This window comes from Pezoporus wallicus, unplaced genomic scaffold (assembly GCF_028554395.1).
Source record: "Pezoporus wallicus isolate ANWC-B61680 ecotype Strahan unplaced genomic scaffold, APGP_CSIRO_Pwel_v1 contig_7237, whole genome shotgun sequence".
Lineage (NCBI taxonomy): Eukaryota > Metazoa > Chordata > Aves > Psittaciformes > Psittacidae > Pezoporus > Pezoporus wallicus.
This window is the reverse complement of record NW_026635802.1, coordinates 1,384,040-1,409,138: the sequence shown is the minus strand read 5'-3', so window position 1 is coordinate 1,409,138 and position 25,099 is coordinate 1,384,040. Positions and strand designations below refer to the sequence as shown.

The 25,099-nt window shown below is 41.3% G+C and overlaps 1 protein-coding gene across 1 annotated transcript in view; it reads left to right on the top strand.

Annotated features, from left to right (window-relative positions):
• Positions 1-16,334, top strand: part of ACVR2B (activin A receptor type 2B) — a 97,073-nt gene extending 80,739 nt beyond the window's left edge. Inside the window, exons 4-11 of the mRNA XM_057398307.1 lie at positions 1,223-1,374; positions 2,412-2,555; positions 3,650-3,793; positions 4,658-4,806; positions 8,464-8,578; positions 11,177-11,315; positions 14,109-14,239; positions 15,819-16,334. Coding sequence (XP_057254290.1) covers positions 1,223-1,374; positions 2,412-2,555; positions 3,650-3,793; positions 4,658-4,806; positions 8,464-8,578; positions 11,177-11,315; positions 14,109-14,239; positions 15,819-16,013 — 1,169 coding nt within the window. The 3' untranslated portion in view covers positions 16,014-16,334. The remainder of the gene's footprint in view (positions 1-1,222; positions 1,375-2,411; positions 2,556-3,649; positions 3,794-4,657; positions 4,807-8,463; positions 8,579-11,176; positions 11,316-14,108; positions 14,240-15,818) is intronic.
• Positions 16,335-25,099: the final 8,765 nt, after the last annotated feature.

Sequence of the window (25,099 nt, the reverse complement as noted above, 5' to 3'; positions counted from 1 at the left end):
ATCCTTCTGCTATGGATCTTTAAGAATAGTTTCACTCCGTGAATGAAGGGTGTTGCAATAACACCTTGGATCCCATCAGTAAAGATTAGGTTTTCTTTATGCTGGACATTCACAGTGGGATATTACAAAACAAAACCACACACTAGGGGAAGTGGGTAGAGTGATTTATACAGCATGGATCAAGACTTAAACTCTTAACAAGGTATTTGACACCTTTGTCATTAATTTTCATAGGTCTCAGGTCTCCACATACCTTGAGCATCTGAGATTTTTGATTTGATAGCATTTGATTGCTGTCTTGCTCATCTGAGGATTGAAAGGGAATAGGTGTGCATGTCAGCTTTCAGAGGTTGTAGATATACTTCAAGGAAGAAAAGTAATAGCAGGTCCTTCTTCAAAGGCTAATAGAAAAAATTATTCTTTTAGCTAATGCTTGCTAAAGTATCATTCAGTAAAATTATTAAAGCAGGTGGATCTTTTCCTTAGGATGGTTTCTTTTGCAGTCAACTACCTACATTTACTGAGATGTTCCAATAGACCGTTATCAGATTTTCCTGGGCTTTCCTGTTAGGTTTTAATTGTTTACAGATGTTTTATTATCTCCTGTTATTAATGTACACGTAGCAACCTAGTAGCAAATATTCTTTCTCTCACAGTTTTTTGTTTAATTTGGCAAGTCTTGCTATTTTTTCCTTCCCTGTCTCCAACATAGCAACATGGCTCCATTTAGTATTCCCATTGTTTGTGTCTCAACTGCACTGATGTAATTTGGAACAAGAACTACTGTGGGAATAGTGTATTTGATTGTGGCTGCGGCAGCATTTTACTAAAAACTGACATCTTGTCAATCACTGTAAGAGGCAAAGCAATGCTGCAAGGGATTTCGTGCTCACTTAATACATTCAGAAGGGTTAAGAAGAGGAAATGTTCTGCTTTTATGTATCCTGGCAAAAAATACCCATCTTAAATAAAGGTCAGATGGAGGCTCGGCTTGCGCAGTGTGTTTTGGACCATTGTAATTCCATTACTGAAAGCCGTATGGAAAAGAGTAAACTACAGAGTCTTATGAATGCTGTTGGATGTGCTGGGTCATGCCACTAAGCATTGTCAACTTTGGAGCAGAAGGAATGATAGGGTTTGGTTGCATCTGGGTGTGTAGCTGACAGTGCTGTTGCATGCCTGAAGGGTCCTTTCGCACATTTACCCTGATCTTTTCTCACAGTCATATATGAACCGCCGCCGCCAACGCCCTCCCTGCTTAATATCCTGGTGTACTCACTGCTCCCCATTGCCGTCCTCTCCGTGGCCATCCTCTTGGCCTTCTGGATGTATCGTCACCGCAAGCCTCCCTATGGGCATGTCGACATTAATGAGGTGAGGGAGTTGCTTCCCTTTACTTGGACCTTACAAAATGCATGGAGGCTGCTCACTATATGTTCATGTCCACTTTTTCTTCACTCTCCTTAGATGGCCTAACTTCCCTCTGTTTTTAAAGTTGGTGGTGTAGTTGGCCTCTGTGGTAGTCATTCCCTATTGGGGCTGATGGGTTTAGATAGGGTTATCAACATGTCCGAGGTTACTAAGGGATGGAGTTACACAGCCCTGCTTGTTGGCTATCCTTCCCCTCCAAACTCTCAATCCCATTGCTTGATTTAAGCCAACTTTGCAGAGAAAGAGATCAGGGACAAGATAAAGTTCCTACCAGCTTTATGGGACTAGGAGAGATGCTTTCCTTGTTGAAGCTCAGTTTTTATGAGCCATCAATGAATGCATGTAGGAGGTCGTCTTCATGGCCCAGAGCCATCAGGAACTGGTCCTTGCTGGCTCTACTGTACCCTGAGCATTCTGGTTTCTTTTGAAGGGCCAAGCAGCTACCTTCCCCTCCCTCCCTCCTCTGCCTGTTAGAGCCCATAGTGTGAGCCTTTCTCATCTGAAAGCAGATAGGACAGAACTCCGACCTCACGCATCCTGTGAGGTTGCATTGTTCTCCTGAATAAATACAGTTTAAACAGATACAATCTTTATGATGCTGACAGACCTGTTTACTGCCCATTGCAGGGGTTATGTGAAAAATGCCTAATGAAGTGCAAAGCAATGGGAGGTTTTAGGTGTAGTTGGCTGTTTGGTCACATAGATCAAAAAGTTCTTACTTTTGACAGGAGGTAGCCTTGAGGTCATCAATGTTTTACAGCCCAAAATAGCTCTTGCTTTGAAAACATAGGAGAATTTGGGTTTTGCCAGAGGATGGCAGATGGTAGTTCAGCACACAAAATGACACTTGGAGGTGATTTGTATTAAATAAAATGTCACTTCTTTATGTCTTTTTTTTCCATCCACAGTCTCCCCATAGCTCCCTTCTCTTTGTTTTACAGTCCAGCTTCAGCTCGTGACAATGTTCTTCTCTCATGCAGGACCCAGGTCCTCCACCTCCTTCTCCCCTGGTTGGCCTAAAGCCCCTGCAGCTCTTGGAGATCAAGGCGAGGGGACGCTTTGGCTGTGTGTGGAAGGCTCAGCTGATGAATGACTATGTAGCAGTGAAAATCTTCCCTATTCAGGTAAGAAGGGCATCACATTAGGTTCTCACTCACCGGGCTGCCTCACCGGTGCTAAGATGCCCTAAGTGCCTTTGGAGGTTATGGTTTTTAAGACAATAACAAAGATGCATTTGGACTCTTCTTCTGGGGAAAAAGTTCAAGGACCCTTCCTTCCTACAGTTTTCTCTATGTTATCTCATATCTCATTAGCAAAAGCTTTCTGTAGCAATAGTTGTTGCAAGAAGGGCAAAACCAAACACATTTTGAAATCTACAGGGTGTTTTAACTTCACTGCAAATGTCTGTGTTGTTAAAGTCCAACAAGGCAGCATGCTGCTGTGGTTCCCAAAATGCACACAAAAGCCCAAAGCCCTCGCTTTGTGTGTATTGCCTGGGTAGATTGTAAATCCAGACCCAAACCTAGCAAACAGTTTAGATCTTACAAAGGCACAGCCCCTGCACTGTGAAAGCTAATTGCACTGCAGCATTTCTGTCAGCTCATGTCTTGTGCTTTAGGAAACCTTTGAACACTCCTGACTTCACTCTCTAGGAATTGCAGATGGGAAGAGTAAAGCAATCAAAAGTCAAATGAAAGAAGAATGACTGAAATATGTTTGTGATCCTGTGCTATCTCCTTTGTTAATTTTTTGGCCCGTATTTGTTGTCATAGTATTGCTAAAGGAGATTTGCACATCTTCTGTCCAAACCAGCTGTGACCTACTAGTAAATATTCAATAGAGCCTAGATTAGATTTTGCAATCGTAACAATTACAGCTACAATGCAGATATGGGTGCTATATGCACTGGCTTTATTCTTGCAAGCATCTTTAGGAAATTTTGACAAATCTAATTTCTTGAGTTTGGATTCTTCCCCACACATGTGCAGTAGGGTATGAGTTGAGGATAATTTTGGAGAAGAGAGACTGAGAACAGCAATTTCCAGTCTTTCTCCAGCATCTACACTTTAGGAAAACAGCCTCATTTTGAAGGGATACATCACATCCGAACATAGGAGGATGATATTAAGAGGACTCTGAACACTTCTGGCTGAGCTGAAGGAGCTGTTTGCTTTAAAGGGAAGCGTGATCTTTGATGGTGCATTTCTCCCTGCTTTAGGATAAGCAGTCTTGGCAGAGTGAGAGGGAGATTTTCAATACTCCTGGCATGAAGCATGAAAACCTTTTGCAGTTTATCGCAGCAGAGAAAAGAGGGACAAACCTAGAGACAGAGCTCTGGCTGATCACAGCTTTTCACGATAAGGTAAGGTATCATTGCATGTACATTCTGGGAGGGAAGAGAGGTGTCTGGCTGTGAAACAGCAGGATTTGATGTCTAATATTCTCCCAGAAGCTCTACTGTAATCTGTTCAGTTTCTCCATGGTGAGCCGTGGCTCAGTGGTAGCAGAGAAGGGCTACAGCCCTCCTCCTTCAAAGGCCCTTAAGCTTTCAAGGCTTCCCTACACAAACATGGGATTAATAAAGGTGGGACTTGGGGTGAGAGGCAGGCAGAAAAGGCCACAGCTTACGTATGTGGTGGTCACCATCTCTTAATGTGGGAGTTGAGTGTCACAGACCATTGCAGTCCCAACTGACCCCTTGCAGATGGGCTCTGTGTTTGCTTTTGAAGCTCGGGGCACATCTCCCATTTCATGGATTGCTTTAGTTATCAAACGTGACTAACACTTGAAATAAAACAAACATGCACAAATCCGGAGTTGAGCCAGGAGTGTTATCCCTCTGTTTAATCCAAGGTCTACTGAGTCAATCATTGCCACAACCAGCTGATATGATGCATAATCTTCTTGCATGGAAGGCTTTCTCCTTTTTTAGGTTAGATGAATTGCTGCATTTTGAGATGATTTTATTCCTTCCTTACCTTCCTCCTCTTCCCTGGCAGATTAGTAGACTCCTTTTTGACATCTAGATACTTTCTGTGCTGTCAAAGGCTGAGGACTAATGAATGCTTCTGGGGTTTATTTCTTCCTTTTTCCTTTTCTTCTCCCTGTTAAATCAAGGTTCAAATTTCTCAAGCACTCATTAAAATAATTTTCTAAACTGATGAATTGGCACATCTGTCACATAGCAGGGTCTGCAATTAAGAACATACAATGTCCTGTTTCACAGGGTTCTCTGACGGATTACCTGAAGGGCAATATTATCAGCTGGAATGAGCTCTGCCATGTTGCAGAAACAATGGCGCGTGGCTTGTCCTACCTTCATGAAGACGTCCCTTGGTGCAAAGGTGAAGGACACAAACCTGCTATAGCACACAGGTATGGCCTCTTTCACTGACACCATTCAACTGCTGTGTTCAAATGTTCGCAACCTCTTTGAAATTATGCTGTTGAATGGAAAAGGAGGAGGTTATGCTTTTAGGAGGTTAATGCCTTTTAACCTAACAAATTCTATGCTAAGGCCAGAATTTTTTTCAGCCGTGTAGGAAATGGTGCAGAGCAAGTAAGTTTCTTGTCTGTGAAAAAGTTAGTATGATTGTTAGTGATTTCTGGCAAACATCTGAAGGTTAGGTGCTTCTGTCTTTGATCAACTCTTTTCTTGACATGTAGTGGGAAGGGAAATCTAGTTGCTGAAGAACTGTGCTTGCTAAATCACATTATAATCTATGTATGTTTGTAGCCACACCAAGATGTGGTCCCTAATTTTCCCTAAGTATTTTAGACTGATAACTCCACTGTGTGCCTTCCCACAGAGCTTTTGATCGTTAGAAGAAATGGAGAAACTGTAGAAATGCAGAAAATGGCTGCTATATATTTTTCCCTGTATTTTATAGTGCCCAAATCATACCGGGGGGAGGGCTTACACCAGAGCAGGGACCACAAAGCCTCTGAGACTTCTTAGCACCCTCTTCAAATCATCTGGGTTATAGGCCCCTGGGGACAGCAGGAATCCAGAAAGTAGTGGGTTAAAGCATCCTCATTGCAATAATACTTATTTTAGCCCTTCTCCAAAGTCCCACATTGCTTGCCCTGGACTAAAGCATCTCTACCAGGGGTATGCTAGTGGCACGGCAGGAGGGGGGAGTTTTCCAGAAGGGATTTACATGGGCTGTGCCCTAATCCGCAGCTGTACTACCCTGCCACCCACCACATTTCATCTAGGAGGGACTTAAACCCTGTGTCTAGCTGCAGCAATTTGTACCCTATCTAGTGGGGGCTCTCTTCATCTACAGCAAGATAATCCCTTTTTTGCAGGAGTGTCCCTGCCCCCAGAACAGCCCCCCTACTCAAACCTGAAGGTTCCTGAGAGCTGGGGGCTGTTGAAAGAGCCTGCAGCTGCCTTTGTGCTGCTCCTGGAGCTGACCTCTGTGTCCCTGACATTTGTCCCTGTGGAATAAAAAGCAGTGGTTTATACATGAAAATTCCTGAGGGTGGGGAGCAGAGAAAGGCTATAGAAAGGCTTTAAAGCAACAGATCGTGCTCATTAGTGTCCCCATCCATTTAGCAAATTATAAAAGATGGAGAATGCACTATTTGTGTGAGCTTTAGCACATACCTACCAAAGAAGGATTTCGGGACACAGGGGATTTCCCTTGGATTACCCCACTCCTTTCAGTTTTATTTTTGCTTTAAAAGAAAATACCAAATGCATTTTAAACTGAGGGGAGGGTGGGTATTTATGAATGGCTTCACACAAAGCATGTGAAGATGCTGGGGTTGCCCGGTGTGACTCCCAGAGTCACTGTTGGGCAGGGCTTCAGCTAATTCCTTACTGGCCCCCGGCGCTACAGGGAGGATTAAGGTTATGGGATTGCTTATTGGTGCGAAAGTGCCCCCACGTGGAGGCTGAAAATAAAATCTCTGGTATCTGAATCGACTTAATGCACCCATCATTCACAGTCCCCTCACTCCCTTATTCCCTAGTTGAAAGCATTGCACAGGAAACTATATATATTTATTTTTCAGGCCATTTTCCTTTATCAGTCACCATTTTAGTATGGTCTAACGCATGTGATGTTATTGGGAATTCTATTTGGCATGGCTTGGATCAGGTCTTTCTCCCTGTCCTGCATATGTTTGCATTGCAGCTCACATGTGGCAGTTCAGGATGATTTGTGGAAGGAAGGAAACAAAACATGGAAAAATGGGGAAATGTACAGAAATAGTGGGGAAAAAAAGGAAGCAGAAAGGGAAATTACTGCATCATGTATCAAGATGTAGTAGTTAACTGTTGCATGCCCAAAGGGCAGTGTGGGTGAACAAAATGCCCATAACAATAATACTGGTTTACATTTCACTTTGGAAATGTATCGTTCAGGCAGGCAGTCTGAGCATTTCTATGTGCTCCTTATTCCTGGGAATCACCATTTTGGAAAAATCTTGCACACAATCTGTACCATCCTGGAGGGCATAATCCCCTAATGCTGGCTGAGCAAAGTCGTTTATCTATGTCATTAGATGATGGCTGTTTTCTAAGCTTGTGGGAAAACTGCCATAGCATGGAAGCAGTCTCTGAGATGACAGGTATTAGGTAAAAGGTGGTTTTCTGTGTAACGGAGGGGTACGAATGTTTTGCAGCCTCTGCAAAACTGTACGGTGTCCCTAGAAACCTGATGTGTCCGCCTGAAATGATGGGGACTCTTTTCTGCTGGCATTCCATGGCTATATGATGCTCTACAACTTCCCACCCACTTTCCCCGTCTTAATCCTTGAGCCAGAAATTTCCATCGTGCTGTAATTAGTTTAGAAAGGAAAAATCCTCTTTTAAGCTCAAAATCAGAGGCTGGGTGGCACAGAATGATTTTTGCTTGTGGTGCTTTGAGCTGGTGCTCTGGCATCCGAGGCCACAGCAAGCAGTCCTTCTCTACGGTCTAGCAGTTTCTCTCTTCCCAGAGAATTTTGACAGGTCTCTCTAGTGTGGAACAATTGTATCTGCCCTCATTAATTATTTGTGCAGGCCTGCAATGTCCTGCAATCAGCAGGGTCACTGAGTGAATCGATGATAGGGAAATTATAATGCTGAGCATACAGGACAATTGCCATCTGCTGTCTAAGGTCTGTAATTTAATTAGATTTCCAAACATTCTTTTTCAGATGAAAATGCGGGAATCCCAGGGAACAGGGCTCGAGTGGTTAGGCATCTCAGTGTGACCCTCCTCCACCCTCCTCCCCTTTCCAGCCCCCCCCAGACTTACCTGAGCTGCTCTGAAACAGTCCCAGCGCAGCACAGGACTGACACGAATGTCTCCTTAAAGCCGTCTTCAAGGACAGTCCCACCATCTCCACTGCAAATGCTTATGCCTGCCTGTTAGCTGCCCGGTCTGATCCCAACAGCTTTTCTGAGTGTGGGCTCACCCTGTTTCCTGCTTGCTTTCCAGCTCTCTGAATTCTCCAGGGAAGATCAATCCAGCAATTAAAACATAAGTGCAATAGATGACTATGGCAAAAGTCTGTTGAAGCATAATAGTCAAGGGTGAAGAGAGTCTCACCAGCATCTACTAATTTCCAGGAAGATTTAATTTTGTAGAAGGGAGCAAATATCCTTGCTAGGATAAAGAGTAAATGAACCCCTTAACCTGTCTTGCTTTTGTTGTTGGGAGTGAGAAATGTAAGTGTTTAGAGGAGGGGGTCCACAGCTGGTGCTCAGAGCAAGAAATGGTGCTTTATACTGCCTGTTCTAATTAAAACACTGCCTTCATATCACTCCTTCATTTAGTTTGAGGTTAATTCACTGTAGAATTTGGTTGCCTCTGTGCTGAGCAGCACAGGGCTGCTTGGTTGTGTTTTAGGGATATGGGCAGTGAGGAGCAAGCAAATTTCCCAGTGCTGGCCATGATGAACAGCCAGGTAAGGAAGGAAGGAGTTGATTTACTGGGGGCTGCTAAGCCTATAGACTTAAACATGGTGTGTTGCAATGTGATTTGGCTGTGTGCCATAATAAACCCTTCCCAAACTTGCTTCTTGGCTTGTCCTTAGGGACTTCAAGAGTAAAAATGTCTTGCTGAAGAATGACTTGACAGCAGTGCTAGCTGATTTTGGACTAGCTGTACGGTTTGAACCTGGAAAGCCTCCAGGGGACACTCATGGACAGGTAATCGTTATCTTTAACAATCACATTTTTAAAAATTGGGCTTGCCAAAGCTCCTTGCAGGTGGGGGAAGTTTGTGTAGTTTTAATTCTCTTTGAGATACGTATTTTCCATACACGCTTGCGGTCAGACATAAATTCCAGAAGCTGCTTTGAGCTGGGAGAGTGCTCAAACCCTCCTGACCACTGTGCAGGTGAGGTCACCCCAGCCCTGGGGCCAGGCAGCTTCTTCCTTCAAACATGGGACTTGCTGACTTTTTATTGTCTAGGTATTAAATATTCATAGAATCATAGAATACCAGGTTGGAAGAGACCTCAAGGACCATCTAGTCCAACCTTCCTAGGCAAAGCATGGCCTAGACTAGATGTCCCAGGACCTTGTCCAGCCAAATCTTAAACGTGTCCAGTGCTGGGGAGCCCACCACTTCCCTGGGGAGATTATTCCAATGACAGATTGTTCTCATTGGGAAAAATTTTTCACTTGTGTCCAGTCAGAATCTCTGTGGGAGCAACTTGTGCCCATGACCCCTCATCTTTTCCATGTGACTCCTTGTAAAAAGGGAGTCTCCATTTTCTTTGTAGCCATCCTTTAAATACTGGAACATGGTGAGAAGGTCTCCCCTGAGCCTTCCTTTCTCAAGTTTGAAAAAAAAGTTCTCTCAGCCTTTCCTTATACGGCTTCTCAGCCCTTGGATCGTCTTTATGTTTCTTCTCTGCACCCCCTCCAGCCTGGCCATATCTTTTTTTGTATATTGGGAACCAAAACTGAACACAGTATGCCAGGTGTGGCCTGACAAGCGCTGAGTAGAGTGTAATGATGGCTTCCTTTACCTCTGCTGGTGGTGCCCTTGTTGATGTAACCCAGCCTTCTGCTGGCTTTCTTTGCCCCAGCAGAAACTCATTGCTGTTTACTGGGATCCCAGGTCCCTTCCAAAGAGCTGCTCCCCAGCGGGGTAGATCCCATCCTGTGCTGCTCTCCTGGATTATGTTTTTCAAGGTGCAAGACCTTAAACTTGTCCTTATTGAACTTCATAAGGTTCTTGTTAGCCCACTCTTCCAGCCCATCCAGGTCTTCCTGCAGGGTGGCTCTCCCTTCCAAAGTGTCCAGTTCCCCACCCAGTTTCGTGTCATCAGCAACCTTCATCAGGGTACCACTGATCCCATTACCAGATCATATACAAAGATATTAAACAGCACTGGGGCCAACATCAATCCCTCAGGAACCCCAGCTGGAAAAGTTGCCTGTCTAGACTGTAGCACAAATATTAATACTCCTAAATATTAATACTAATACTACAATGCATATATTAGTACTCTGAAAATCATTCGTTTAGTTTTAAGAGTTCAGGCAGGGTGGCTGCCTGGGTGACCTTTACCAGCAGCAGATCTTGTGAGCTGGCTGTGCACTGCCTCAAAGATTTAGTACGTTTTTATGGGTTCTAAATTTTCTGCCTTTGCATTGCAGTAAGTAGCCCTCATTCAGACAATCTTAAGGTCTTTTCCAACCCTTGCTATTCTGTGATTCTGCTCTTGTGCCAGGGCACAGCAAGGCCAGCATCCCCTGCTTGTGCCTGTGGGGTTTTTTAAGTGTTCATCTCCAATACAGGCTCCCTTTTTACTTTTATCTTAGAAGGAGTGAAGTTAGTCCCTCCCAGCTTTCCTTATTTTTGCCACTTTATTTTTGTCTTTTCCTGAGTTTTTTGATACCTTTTTCACGTCCTGCCTTTTCCCTGTCCCCACTGACTCAGGTAACAGCAAGAACGAATAAGAATTTTCTAAAAGAACGTATTAAAGGAGTTTCAAATCCCATGTTAAAAAGGTGCTTTTCCCCTGGCTCTTCTCACCACTCTCCTCCAGTATGGGCTGTAATTCTGCCACTTATATACTCACAACTATATGAGGAGCTTAGTATGGCTCTGGCTGGACTAAACACAACTGTAATGAGGACTGAGTCCCCTCAAATTGGCGAGAGGGGATCTTTTCCAAACTAGATCACAGCAAGCCAGGGCAAGGTAAACTTTGCAGGGTTCATGCTTTACTGCTCCTGTGGTTAAAGGAGACTTGTTTTATCCACGAGTATCAAAACAATACCTTTTCCTACCATTTCAGGATGTATCAATTTTACTCTTTCTTTCCATACAGTTAATTTTTTTGAGTGAAAGGGGGTTGAACTTTCAACAACTATGATAACCAAGTCTGAGTTGACCTCAGAATGTTTGGTGTCTCCAAAGACATCATTTTCTCATGGAGCAATATGCTGCCAGAGCAAGATGTGGTGGGATGCAGGGAAGGCAGAATTCCATCCATACTTACCCCACCACGCTGTGTTTAAATTAGACCCGTAGCATACCCTGAATGAATATCACACACATAGCCATGCACTTCAGCTTTTTCCTTCAGGTAGCTTATATAGACTCCAGTGATCTTAATGAGAATCTGTGTCAGAAAAAACAGCTCCCTTTTTCCTGTTTTCTGAGCGTGGTGCAGCTTTAGCAGAAGTAGTCTTAAGGCTAATGAAACCGGCTGTCACTCATCTCCAACCAGTGGAGGCTGAGAGGCCCAACTAGAATGTCATCTGAGTTGTGTCTTTTTTTCTCTGTAGGTGGGAACAAGGAGGTATATGGCTCCCGAAGTGTTAGAGGGAGCAATCAACTTCCAACGAGACGCCTTCCTGAGGATAGACATGTATGCAATGGGACTGGTGTTGTGGGAACTAGTCTCCAGATGCAGAGCAGTTGATGGTAAGAATATAAAGATTGTCTCTTCCCTGGAGAGGGCTTTGTTTCAGCATTGTTTAGTGGTCCAGACAGTGGGCCAGTCTTTGTGGGTTTATTTTTTTTTTTTTAATTAATAATAGTCAATGATATATTTTTATTAAGCAGCTAACCCGTTTTTCACTTGCATATTTTTTAACATAATCTGTCATTCTCTGTAGATAATAACCTTTGTAGCGTTCAAGTCTCAATGTGCTTTTAATTGTGCTGGTTACACTGCAAATTGGCTGAGAACTCAGAGGGATGAGGAGTAGGTGATTTCTCCATCAGTGGTGGGTGTCCTGTAGCCCTAAGCCTGCTCTGTGTTGCTCTCTGTGGCACTCTGCATTCCTGCCCATGACCAAGACAGGCTTTGGGCTTCAGCTTGGCTGTCACACCTCACTTCTGCTGGTAGTGTGGTAGCCTGAATGGAATGCCCAGAAATGAAGCACCTTGATGAAGTAGAAGGAACAAAGGCTGGAAGGATCTTCTTGGGGCAGCAAGTCCATTTCCCTGCTATCATAAGTCGTTAGGTGTTAATCTTTGACGTTTGCTGATCAAGCCCCCTCTCAGCAGCGGGAAGAGTTTGTTGTTCCATGTAGAGTTTTAGAGGATCTCACTTTCTCTTGCATGATCCAAAAGAATGAACTTTCATGGTGTCTCCTTTCCCAGTTTTGGTTTGTTTTTTTTTTTTTATGCTAATATGATGCTGCAAAATGGGGCATCTTTTCTGTCCAAATAGCACTTCTGTCCATTGGTGACACCCTTGCCATTTGCAGAACCTTGCCCCTGGTCAAGGAAGCAATGATTTCATTGCTCCAAGGCTGCTTGCTCCAACTTCTTTCTTGTATGGATATGGGTGTTCATACATGAACAGTACCTCACCTGGACTTCAAACGTTTTTATTAGCATTACAGTAGGACCAAAGAGCCAATCAATCTTACCACACAGGTGTGTGGTAAGTAGAAGGCCTTTTCTTCAGAAATTTTCTTCAAAAATTTACTGTCTAACCAGATAAAATGATGGAGTTTAACAGTGCTGCCCATGTAGGAATGACCCTTCTCTGTTGGGACTCCCCAAATAAGCATTTGGATTTTTAGACTGTCATGTTTGTGATTTCCTTCCAACTCCTCTCATGCAGCAGCTGGCCAACATTCTGCAAAAGCCATACAGAGGACCATTAAATCAGAGGGAAGGCTTCCTTTAGGGTGATGGGGAGTTACATTATAGAATCATAGAATCATTAGGGTTGGAAAAGATCTTAAGATCATCTAGTTCCAAACCCCCTTCCATGGGCAGGGACACCTTACGCTAAATCATATCTCCCAAGGCCTCGTCCAACCTGGTCTTGAACACTGCCAGGGATGGAGCATTCACAACGTCCCTGGGCAACCCATTCCAGTGCCTCACCACCCTAACAGGAAAGAATTTCCTTCTTATATTCAACCTAAACTTGAACCCTGTTTGAGTTTTAACCCGTTACCCCTTGTCCTGTCACTACAGTCTCTAATGAAGAGTCCCTCTCCAGCATCCCTATAGGCCCCCTTCAGATACTGGAAGGCTGCTATGAGGTCTCCACACAGCCTTCTCTTCTCCAGGCTGAACAGCTCCAATTTCCTCAGCCTGTCTTCATACGGGAGGTGTTTGAACCTTATTTGCACTTCTAACTCAGAAGTGATGTTTTGTAAACAACAGATTTGGCTTGGAGGTCAGCAGTGCAGCTCTGCATAGCCTTGATCCCCCTCGGAGGAAGAGGAAGGGAAGGTCATGAACGTTACTGTGCCATCTCTGGAACAAGTGTTTCAGTTTGGTTTAGTGACTGGTGTGCCATGTCAACAGGAATAGTGATAAGCTGTTTGTGATTTCATTTTTTTTGTTTTTTAGCATACCTAAACATCACATTGTTGGCATCACAGTTCATGACCAGCTGAAGTGCTCAGCTCTTACTTTAGTCTGGAAAGGCCCTCTTGAAATATCTCCACTCTTGAAAGAGGTCACTCTTTCTTACCAAGAAACCATAAGTGATGCCGTGGAGCACTCTGAGAAAGCCCATCAGTTAAGCTAGGCTGCTGTTTGTGAGAAAGCATCTACACATTGCCAAAAGCCAAACGATGTTCCAATAGGCAGAAGTTACTGCTACCTTCCAGCATCTGCACTGATACTCATAACAGTTGTCTCATTCCTGTGGCCCATAGCAGTTCACAGCCATCACTGGTATAACTAAACCATTCACAAATCATTTTGCACTTAGGAGCTGGTACTTGGGATGAGTGCATCTGGCTCTAGCAAGTCAGGACTGACTCAAACCTATGACAAGCCAGATCACAAAGCAAGAAATTTAAGTGTTCTGTATGCTTGACCATGCTAGTCAGTGCCTAAAATAAAATTATGCTCATGCTGAAACCTTTCTCTAGGTTATTGTGTGTTGAATTGCTATGCTAAAGTGTGAGGATGCGCTGATTTGCCCTTTCTATTAAAATAAATCACAAACTACCCGACAAGCCTCCTCAAGGAGGGCAGTGGGATTGGGAGGCCCGGCTGAGGGTTCAGATTCTTAACTTGATGAGGTGGAAAATACATAAGGCAGACAGACAGCGGGGACAGCAAAGTCCATTGTGCAGAAAGAATATTAATCACATTTGTCTGCAGTGACATATGAACTTCAGGCTTTGCTGCAGTGGATTGAGGTTGCTCTGGAGCCACAGCTCACTCATGCATGGGGAGGATGTGGCTCTGCGGAGGACATTTCTGTACTGACCTGGTTCTTTGTGTGCACCTTAGGTCCAGTGGATGAATACATGCTGCCTTTCGAAGAAGAAATAGGTCAGCACCCATCCCTTGAGGACCTGCAAGAAGTGGTGGTTCACAAGAAGATGCGCCCTGTGTTCAAGGATCACTGGCTGAAACACCCTGTACGTCCCTCCTGGTTAACGGTGGAAAATGTTTTCCTGTGTGATTGGAATGAGGGATGTGGTTATGCATCACTTGCAGGCGTCAGGGGGAAGCTAACCAGTCCACCCTGGTGCATGGACCTGCTCGCCAGTGCTAAAGAGAGTCAGTGCTGGGAATGAGGGGTCGCTCAACACCTTCATGTTCCCCTTTCCATTTTTCCTTCTATTTAGAGATTAAATTAGCTGATTAAAAGACAGCCAGTGCTGAACATGGAGTGTCTGGTGGTATAGTAGGATTTCTTCAATATGGTGAAAGAATGGAAAATAAAGTCTTTTTCATGAAGAAAAAGAAAATGATCCATAACATCAGAGTTGAGTACCTCACAAACTAGATAGGTGCAAGACTTGAACAGTTTTTTGAGGAAAAATTAGTTAGATGTGAAGCAAGCAGGCAATGAAGCAAAATGCAGCATGGGTTTCCCAGAGGTAAATAATTTCAGGCTTGCATTTTTAATAAAAGATAATATTTTTTTCAGACTGGGAAACTAAGCAGATGATGAAATCTCACAGGGCTTCAGAAAGAAGCTAAATGCATCTATTCGGACCAAACTGCCATGGTTTTGGCTAGACTCAGGTGTATTAATCACTGCCTTGAAGCTGAGGGCTGTGGGCTGCAGGTAAAGATGAATCTTCAGTTCAAATGAGGGTTCAAGTAAGAGCTGCGCTCTTCCAACAATGTTGAATTTAGTTATTCTGATTATATAGAATCATAAAATGGTTTGGATTGGAAAGGACCTTAAAGCTCATCCAGTTCCAGCCCCCTGCCATGGGCAGGAGTGCCTTCCACAAGGCCAGGTTGCTCGAAGCTCGTACTATCTGGCCTTGAACACTGCTGGGGATGGGGCAGCCACTGCCAGTGCCTCATCACCCTCACAGGGAAGAATTATTTCTTAGTTTCTCTTCAGAAGTGACTGCAAAGAAAGCAATGGTTTCATAGTAACTGATATGGTGCTGCCAGCTCTCACGGTTTTATCATGGGAATCACAATACTTGATGTTTTGTCTTTTAATGCTTTAACTGACGAATCTTTGGCTATATTTTAATATTAAAAAAAGTACTTTTGAGGTTATGAAAAAAAGCTGTATATGACCAAGCCATATAGCCCTAGAAAGCAAAAGCTTTAAAAAAATCCCCAAACGCGTATTTAAAGTCACTTTTAATGCTTATCTTATGATAATTGGCATAATTTTTTGAATTGGCATGATGTTTGGAAAATTTCCACAATAAGAACAATCAGCCATTGGAATAACTTTCCCAGGGAAGTCATGGATTACCCAACACTGGACATTTTTAATCTTCAGCTGAACAGGGTGCTGGGCTATCTAGTTTAAGTCATGCTTTGCCTAGAAGGGTTGGACCAGATGATCCTTGAGGTCCCTTCCAACCTGGTATTCTATGATTCTATGATGCCATGGAGAAAATATTCTTAGTTATTCTTTACAGCGTTAGGCTGTGTTAAGTGGACCTCCCCATCTGCTGCAGACAGTCCCTGGAGCAGGCTTTGGTGCTGACAGTGCTTTCTCCCCCTTGTTGCCTGCAGGGCTTGGCGCAGCTCTGCGTGACCATCGAAGAGTGCTGGGACCACGATGCGGAGGCTCGGCTCTCGGCAGGCTGTGTCGAGGAGCGCATTGCGCAGATCCGCAAATCTGTAAACGGCACTACCTCGGACTGCCTCGTCTCCATCGTGACGTCCGTCACCAACGTGGACTTGCCGCCCAAAGAGTCTAGTATCTAAGTCCTGGTTCACTTTTGTCTTTCCAGACTCAGTGGATTAAAAAAAAACAAGAAGAAGGTTTTAAGAAAAAAACCACACAAAAAAAAAAACAAAACCACAAAAATCCAACAAACACATGAATGCAGCTGCTATTTTATCTTGACTTTTTATTATTATTGTTATTATTATTATTATTATTTTTTTGGATTGGATCAATTTTACCAGCACATTGCTCTACTGTATTAAAAAAAAAAAGGACATTTCAGCAAGCATTCAGGTGCCGACTAATGAATGCAGAAAAGGTGCAGGTACCTCAGAACCTCAACAAACTCACTTCAGTTGTTTTTATTTTATTCAGTTTTCTGGGTTTCTCTTTATTGGTCTGTCTTCTGAGTGGAGCATCTGTGACATAAAGGAAAACCACCTACCATCTTAGAAAACACAATGCTGCAAACTGTGGAGGAAACAAGACTGTTATGTAAAGAATACACCTTCCTCAAAAGGATTTTTTTTCCCCATTTTGTTTTGGTTTTGGGTTAAGTTCCTTTTGGTTCTCGGGTTTTTTTTGGAAGTGAGCTTCAAAAAAAAACAGCAGATGTGTCTTTTACGGATTTAACGGGTGTCATTGTAACATGGAAAAAAAGTAACTGGGCAGAGAATGTTAATTCTTGATGGTAGAATTGAAGAGGGGAGCGTAGAATAGGGGTGGGGAGAGTGACGTTGGATTTGGCAGCATTTGGGGAAACATCATTTGCTATGGAGCTACTTCTCAGGTAACCATAGAGGAGAGGAAGGACATTTCTGGGCAGAGTATTAATGACTGCAGAGTGTGGAGAAAGCTGAGTTAAAGAGCCAGTGGTTGTAAGCAAGGCAAGTTCTTTCTTCCTTCAGTATCTCAGGCTTGGGTGGTAACAGAACAAAGCAGAATGATAATTACCTTTTATTTTTCAACTCCAGGTAGTAATGAGAGGAATGCTTGTAAGCCATGTAATTGGAAGAGGTGGGAAAGTGCGTTTTCAGACGCACTTTGGTAAAAGACTGGAAGATGGCAAAATTTTTGCATCTTGCTTCAGTTGTGAGTCAGTTCAGCAAATTTGGCCTTGGGGTTGGTGATCTCTCAGCCCAAGCTGCAGGTGCAGATGGTGGAAAAAGGAAAAGTGTGAAAACTGGCTCTATAATTTATTTCTTTTTTCATTATTAATTTGGGCTTAGGGGGGGGTGGGAATGCCTGAACCGGTGGCAGATGGCTCCTGTAGCATCTGAGACACCTATGAGCTGCCCAGCTGCAGGAGGGAGAGGCAGCTCAGCAGCGGCAGTGATTATCGCAGCATCTCTCCGACTGGTTTCTTTGACGCTGCTTTCTCCTTGCTCTGTGACAAAACTCTTTTGTCTTAAAGTGGTGCATATTCTAAAATACCATTACTCTTATTATGCCATAAACTCGCTCTAGTCAGTGAATGTTCCTAATGCTGCTGATTCAACATTGAAATATTTTTTTAATTTGCAAAACATGCAATGTTTAAAAAAAGGAAAAAAAAAACTAAAAAAAAAAGAAAACCAACAAACACAAAACACACACGTTACGTGGCTTCCGAGGTTTAAACTGAAAAAAAAATTAAAAACTTCATGACCACAGACCACCTCAAACCAGAAATACCTCAGAATTTTCTACTTGTATGAGTTTTATTATATATTTTGTTAGTTGTGTTGTCTTGTAGTAAGTATATTTTAATGTAAGTTGGCTTTTATGACAAGGGAGTTTTAAAAAAAGAAAAAAAAAAGAAAAAAAAGTTCCAAAATCTTTTAGGAAGTGCTACCATTTTTTTTTGTTTGTTTGTTTGTTTTATAAAGCACCATTGTAAATAACTGTATACAGTTGTAGAATAACTGCCTATATAAGGTACCTGGGCATTATTCACTCTTATTTGTGAAGGCTGTTTCCATTCTCTGTTATTTTTTTGGTCTGTTTTAGTGAAAGGACAGTACATCTTTTTTTTTTTATTTTATTATTTTTAATTTTTTTAATTTTTTTTTTACTTTGAATATACCATGAATTCTGTGTCTTGCTGGACTGATAAAGTTACTTCTATTGGATGGCCAGAACTACTAAATTTTCCTTTGTATTAAGCCAAAATGCAGTCCTAAACTAATCACCCTGTAACGAAAATGTAAAAAAGTGTGTATTATATAAATGAATTGGACTTCTTGCCACTGCCAAATTGTCAGGGTGCACCCTTGCACAGATATAATTTATTAAGCGAGCAAAATGGCTGATTGGAGAAGATATAAAGAAAATTAAAATATATTTCTTGAAAAAATATAGCTTTAAAACCTAGAGGTCACAAATGAGGACATGGTCCTTTATCTTGAAGAGACATTAAAATAATTGCCTTAATTTGTCTATCTGAATAAAGTCTTAACCTATTCTTTCAAGTTACTGAATGTATATTGCATATTAGTATGTACACACATGTAACTGTATTTCTGTGTGTAGGTTTGGAAGTTTTTGTTTCTTGATGTGCTTCTGTTGAGAACACCCTGACAAAACCAGACGGAACAAAACCATTCTGACCAAGTGATGTCCCCGGAGGGGGTTGGCATCTTTGGGCCTGATGCTGCAACAATACCTGTGCTTAGCATTAAGCATGTAGGTAGCTCTTCTGGTGTCATGATGTTGGGCGCTCACTTAATGTTAAGCGTGGTTGTAAACATTTGCAGGATCAGTATTTTTCATGTTGAATACATTTCTGCACTGAGACTCATATAAAAATGTGACTATGTTTTAGAAGTGAAGTGATGTAAGGGTTGGGGTGGAGCGTAGAGCAGTTGAGTGAATACTTGTTTCAAGGTGGGCTTGCTCCCATTTCCCCAGGAATGGGAGCCAGTTCATATTGCTGCAGAAAGAAAAAAGCTGTACTGTCTTTTAACTGTTATTATCTGTTTGCTGTTCTGGATTTTTTCCTTCAGCATTATGTGTTATGGCTAAAACAGGCTTATTACAGCAGTTGCTTTTTTTATCCTAATTTCTTTAAGAAGCTTTAAAGTATTTATTGAAAGTGCCATATGATTTTAATAGCCTATTAGTCTCTGAAATCTTCTCTTTTGAGAAAGCATAAACAAAAATTCTCACATGTAGCTTATCTTACTGTGGGGAACTGCACAACTATACAAACTTTGACTGAATGTTGATTGTAAAGTATTATATCTTCCCTGGTGTGATGGTTCCTTATAGATCATCTTGTCAAACAGGATTCAGAAACTGATTTTAAACAGAATTCCCAAATTGTGTGTGTACTGAGTTAAAAATTCTAAATGTGTGTAGGTATGTGTGTCTGTCTTGCTGTCGCAGCAAAGAAGGAAATCCTGAGCTTTTGCTTATTTACTGATTTGTACAGCTAAAGCTGTTTTTTCAAACTAGAACTTTTTTATTCATGAAGACACACTCTGATTAATTTCTTGGTTTTTCAACACATGAGCAGTCAAGCAAGTAGTTTCCTCATCACTGATCTGGCATTTGAACTCTCACTGACAACATGATTTTGGTTCTGTTCAGTACTGCAGAGTCTTTTTCCAAGTCAGCATGGGCACATCCATAGGTGTAGCTGTGATAAGTAATTGTGGCTCTTTCCCTTCTAACACTCCCTTGAATATGATGGGTACAACACCTCTTAAGTTACTTCCTAAGCTCTAAATTTCACTTCCCATTCAGACTTGGAGGATGTAGCTCTTCAAAAAGTTTGCTGCAGAACTTTTTGTTGACCTTCATCTCTTGTATGGCAGTTCTGATGTGAATATGAACCTTGAACAAAAATTCCCCTTGACTTTAGGAGCCAGGATTCCCCATCAGGATCCCCATCCCCATGTGGTGTAACTCCCTTTAATTTATTGCACTGACTGGGCTGGATTCCTAGGTGAAGAATGTTTGAGTTCACAATTTGAATCTGGAAATGCCACAGAAACTCAAATTGCTTTGTTTGATATGATAGAGAGTGACTTTCTAATGAAATTGTAGTGCAGCAAGGCTGGAAATTGTATGTGTCTCGCATGCATGCTTATATGCATGGCTGTAAACCAATCTAACCATCACTTAAGTAGTACCAGGCTTATTCATTATGATTAAGGATTTTAGCTAGTCCTGATCAGTTTTCTCTATTTAAGACAAAAGAAAACCATTTTTTATTCTGCTTCGTTTTTCAGCTGCAATTCTCTTACAGAATATGCTGGATAAAGTTACACCTATGGAAATGCTGAGATCTTTGTGTATGGTTGTTTCAAAGAGATGGTCCGTGAGTGCTCCCAGTAACTGTACTGCATTTTACTTGTCTCCTGGCTCACTGCTGTTCCCACTTGAAGTCACTGGTTTCAGTAGGAGCAGCAGAAGCCTTGGGACCCCTTGGTGCAACGTTGCTGGGGAGTATTTCCAGGTTGGCAGGGTCAGGCCTCGCCATGAGGAATCCTGATCCCCCTTAGTATCACAGCATGGAAACCAGAGAGCACACATTTTATTCCTCTTGTGCTACTTCTAGGCAGACTGTCAGAACTTGCCCTGCCTTACAGGGGAAGGATCTGGTTTTATTTTGGTATGGAAGAAACTCGTATTGCAGGGGAAGGTGTTGGTCAGTAATGTTATGACAGTGCTGTTGTTGCAGTCCTCTTCAAGCCACACTCCGCTTGAGAAGTTGCTAAGCAGGAAGTGTCCCACAAATTATCATCACTTTTTACATACAGAATATTGTTTGGTAACATTGTAAATAATATAGACTATATAATAGAGGAAAATAAGGACATTTTGACTTTTTTACTTTTGCAAAAATATATATATATTTTAGTTACATATACAAACAAAAAATCTACATTGTGTGAGAATTCTTTTATACCACAAATTATTTTTGTAATGTCTGATATGTTTCTGCAGGGAAAAGGGAGAAAGGTCTGTGTACGCACAGCAAATAAATATATATATAATATTTAAATTAAGTGTGCACTACATCGAAGTCTAGAGAATAGAACAAGTTTAGCCTGAAACGAGTTTGAGGCAAAAGTTTGGATGTATTTGGACATGCTTTGAGGGTGGCACTAAGTATATGTTTAGGTTATCTTGCATGTCACATCCTTTCTGCTAAAGTTGCTTATTGCTTTTTTATGACCATCTTCAGTTTAACCAGGAAGAGCTTTTTCATGTATTCATGTGAGTATCCATATGTGAGCAGTGTGCCTTTTGGCATATGCCGTGATGCTGCAGTGAGTTGTGAAGTCAGGATGTTAAGAATTTACCAAGACCAAATAGCCAGGCTGATCTCACTTGCTGCCATATCCATTTATAGCAGCTGCATCTGCTGCATTGACAATATGATCTGTAAGGAGCTGTTGCCAGTAGAGTCCTGATAAAACCAATTCCTAGAAGTTCCTTCTCTCTGAAGTGACACAACTAATCAGGCCACACCAGAACATGCAGATACATGTTCTGTGTTCCCAATGTCAGATTTCACAGTGTGGGATTGAGGCACTAAAGGAGCACTGTCATGTCCAAAGTCCTACTTAGGAAAACAGCGTTCCAAGTTTGTGTAACCAACCCAAGGTATTCTAAAAGTATGAAAGAAAAAACTTTACAATGTATTCTTTTCACTTAAGCTAACTTTTCCCATTGGACCTAAAATTCACTCCAGTCTTTTCGGTTCCCTTAACCTTACAACACAGTGTCATTGGGGTAAGAGTTACTGAAAAAAGCTTTAAACCAAACAATGTGCCACAATCCCTTGAAGCTGGTTTGACCGTGTACCTTTTGAAATTAGTGCTTAGGCGACCTCAAGCAGGCTTCTGCCATTGCAGAGACCTGCCATCCATGTTCTCAGTGAAATCCTGGCCTTGTGGAAGCCAAGGGGAGAGCTGCCATCCAATTCTGTGGGACCATGAGTGTGTGTTTTTGTGTTCCTGGAGCGCTTTCTAAACACACCTGGTCCTTTTCTTACATGGGACTTCTCTTTCAAAACTCTAGTTTTAGGGTGATGCTCAGTTCCCTGACTGAAGCAGTAACCTCTCGAGTAAGCAGTAATCCTTTATGTCAGGACATTTCCACAGAAAGAGGTGATACTTGTGTTATGTCCACCCAGCTGTTCTGAAATGTAATGCTATTCTGTTGTGCCTTTATTTTGACATGTAAAAGCAACTGCTGTAAGCTTTTTTTTTTTTTTTCACCTTTTACTAGTTTTTTCTGTCTGAAAAAACACTTCTCATTGCCCAGCTGTTATTTCTGGATGCAGTCTGTGATCCAGGTATTTCAAGAACCAATTACCTCAAACCTCATGTTAAACAGTGTTGCTATCTGGATTCTCCTTGATACTACAATATTGTAACATACACAAACAGGAACCTTGCTATATATGGGTGTTTATATATATGTATCATATACATATATACACATATGTATATGTTATATATATGTAAATGGAGTGTAATCCCCAAGGACTGAAGGAAAAAAGCAAAACTTTTTTGTTTGCCAACATTGAAACCAGAAGGGCTTCCCTGAAGCTCTATAATGGCATTGTGCTGGATGTTTATCAAGAAAGTGTTTCTGAAAAGTGCTTCCTTTATTAGCGTTTTATTTCAGTATTTTAATGGGGCAGATGATGTGATTAAAACACTATTTATGCGGTTTTTTTAACCCATTTTGAAGCACAGGGCTCTTAATCTTTCCAGCTATTAAAAAACCCCAAACCATCAACCAAAACTCAATGTATAACATTCCAGTGAGGTCAGTATTGCAAAATTAAAAAATGTTCTGGGAAGACTTTATAGCTTCTGTTTTTTGTTTTTTTTTTTTCTGAAAAGAAAGGTATTGGCCATATCTTATGCAGCTTTTCCACTGTTTTGAGGAACTGAAGTTTAACCAGTAACCATCCTAATCAATTAAATTCCTAATTCAGTAGTCGCTGGCATTTCTGTATTCCCACTCCTGTTAAAAACAGATCATCAAAAAAAAAAAAAACAAAACAACCCAAACCAAAAATCCAGCCATGGCATAGGAGGAAGTTGGAGCATTTCATAGCTCCAGAACATGAATTTAGTACTAGAGCAACTTTGTGGGTAGCAAAAAGAGTATGTTGGCAAGACCTAGAACCTGTCTGGCCCTTTTCTTTTTCCAGCTACCTTCTCCCAAGAGCCTTCTCATACAAGCAGACATTCAATCACAGTGACTTCTTAATGGTACTTTGCTGAAGAGAATTCTCTTCAGGTTATGTTTTCTGGGGAAAAATAAGACCATTTTGGTCATTAACGTTTTACTGTTTCCCTCCCAAATGTCTTGTTTTTAAAAAATGTATCGATGTAGCTGATGCAACATTATAGTCAGTTTTAACTGGACAGAACAGTAGCTTTCCAGTCCAAATAGTAATGAATTTACTATTATTAGTAATTCTCTTAATTAACTACTGGTAATTAATGGCTAGTAATTCATTCACTATTATGAAAGGAAGAAAAGGAGATGTTTCTCTTTCCCCATTTTTTCCTCAACTGTCTGATGCGTCTACGGCTATTGATGGTTTATGATTATCTTTGGTAAATCCTTCACAAAAGTACTAAAATCTCCCAGAAGGAGGCATTTTGCAATGCTGCTGGCCTTCCAGTGGAATAACTGTGATACAAAAGTCAATCTGTTGGTGGATGAGAATTGAAGGAGGTGGTTACTGCAAACTAAGTAACATTCTTGACCTCAATTCTATGCCGTAAGTCCGCACAATGCCATTGTCAATCAGCTCAAACTATCTGCTTATGAATTCTGCATGATCCTCATGATAGAGTTGAAAGCCTGATCTTTCACCTGTTAATATTTTCACATTCGTCCTTAAGTTTAACAAATTTTATACTGTAAAGTTGACTTAAGTACAGTTTGATGTCAATTCTTGTGGAAAGAGCTTTCTGCATGTAACATTAGATGCATACAGTTAAACAACACAGCATAGTACGAAACTCACAAGAAAATGTTTTGGCACCAGCAGAAAGAACTCTCACCCTAACCATTTGTCATTTTAAACCACCTTATTGTAAGTTTTACCAGCTACTTCTAAATTTGTGCTTTATTTAAAGAAATAAAATAAAAATCCTAAGACTCGTCTAGCGTAGTGAAATATGTGTATATCAGTTTTAGGATAAATAGCTAAGTCTTATTACGCTGTGTTACTTAACTTGTATATATAGAGTATACATAAGAGTTTGCAGTAACCTGTTTCTCCAGGATTTCCAGTTTGAATGGATTTAAACTCAAGCTATGAGATTAAATAAACGGTCTAGAAGATTGCAGAATAAACTGAGTGTAAATTACAGGAAGCTCTATCAGATGGTGAAATAATTTTTAAAGAGTCTTTTGGTCCTTGGCTCAAATTCAATAAGTACTGTTTGTATACCAAGATATGTGAAATGTAAATGTTGTAGGTTATATTTCACTCTTGTAGCTATAAAAATGTAGAACAGAGATAGCTTGTACTACTGAGTTAACAAAAGTTATACTAAAGTATCCTGTTAAAGAAAAAAGTATACAGAGAGTTAAGCTCGTTGCTGTAACCCCTTTTGGATTGAAGTGTGCTGATTTTTTCTATATATATATTTTATATATATATTCTGCAAAAGTATATATATAAAATGTATATATAAAATGGCCTAATGCAGATATCCATTGTATTGCAGTTATGAAATGAAGACATTTTGGAAAGAACATTGTATCATAGTTCATGAATTTGCAGTGGATCTTTGTTCCTTTTTACTGTGGTATTTTAGAAATGAGTCTCAAGTTTGAAATTAGATCTGCCAAGTTGGAGTTTGGCTGCTTCAGCTTTGCACTGGGTGTCCGAATAAACCTGTATGAATGTAGTATTTGCCCTGTGTGAAGCAGCTACACCCCAACAGATAGGAGGAAAAAACTAGAAAGAACTATTTCAAGTTTATCTTTTTGTATATGAAAATAAACAGTAAATTACAAATAACTGTTTCTGTTGTTGGTGCAATGTTAAAAATAATTGTTTTTATTGTATTTGGCATCTAGCTGGAGTATTTCACTTTCTACAGAAGAATGTTTTGGTGTTTTAATGGAATCTCTGTAATCCAAAATCCCTAAC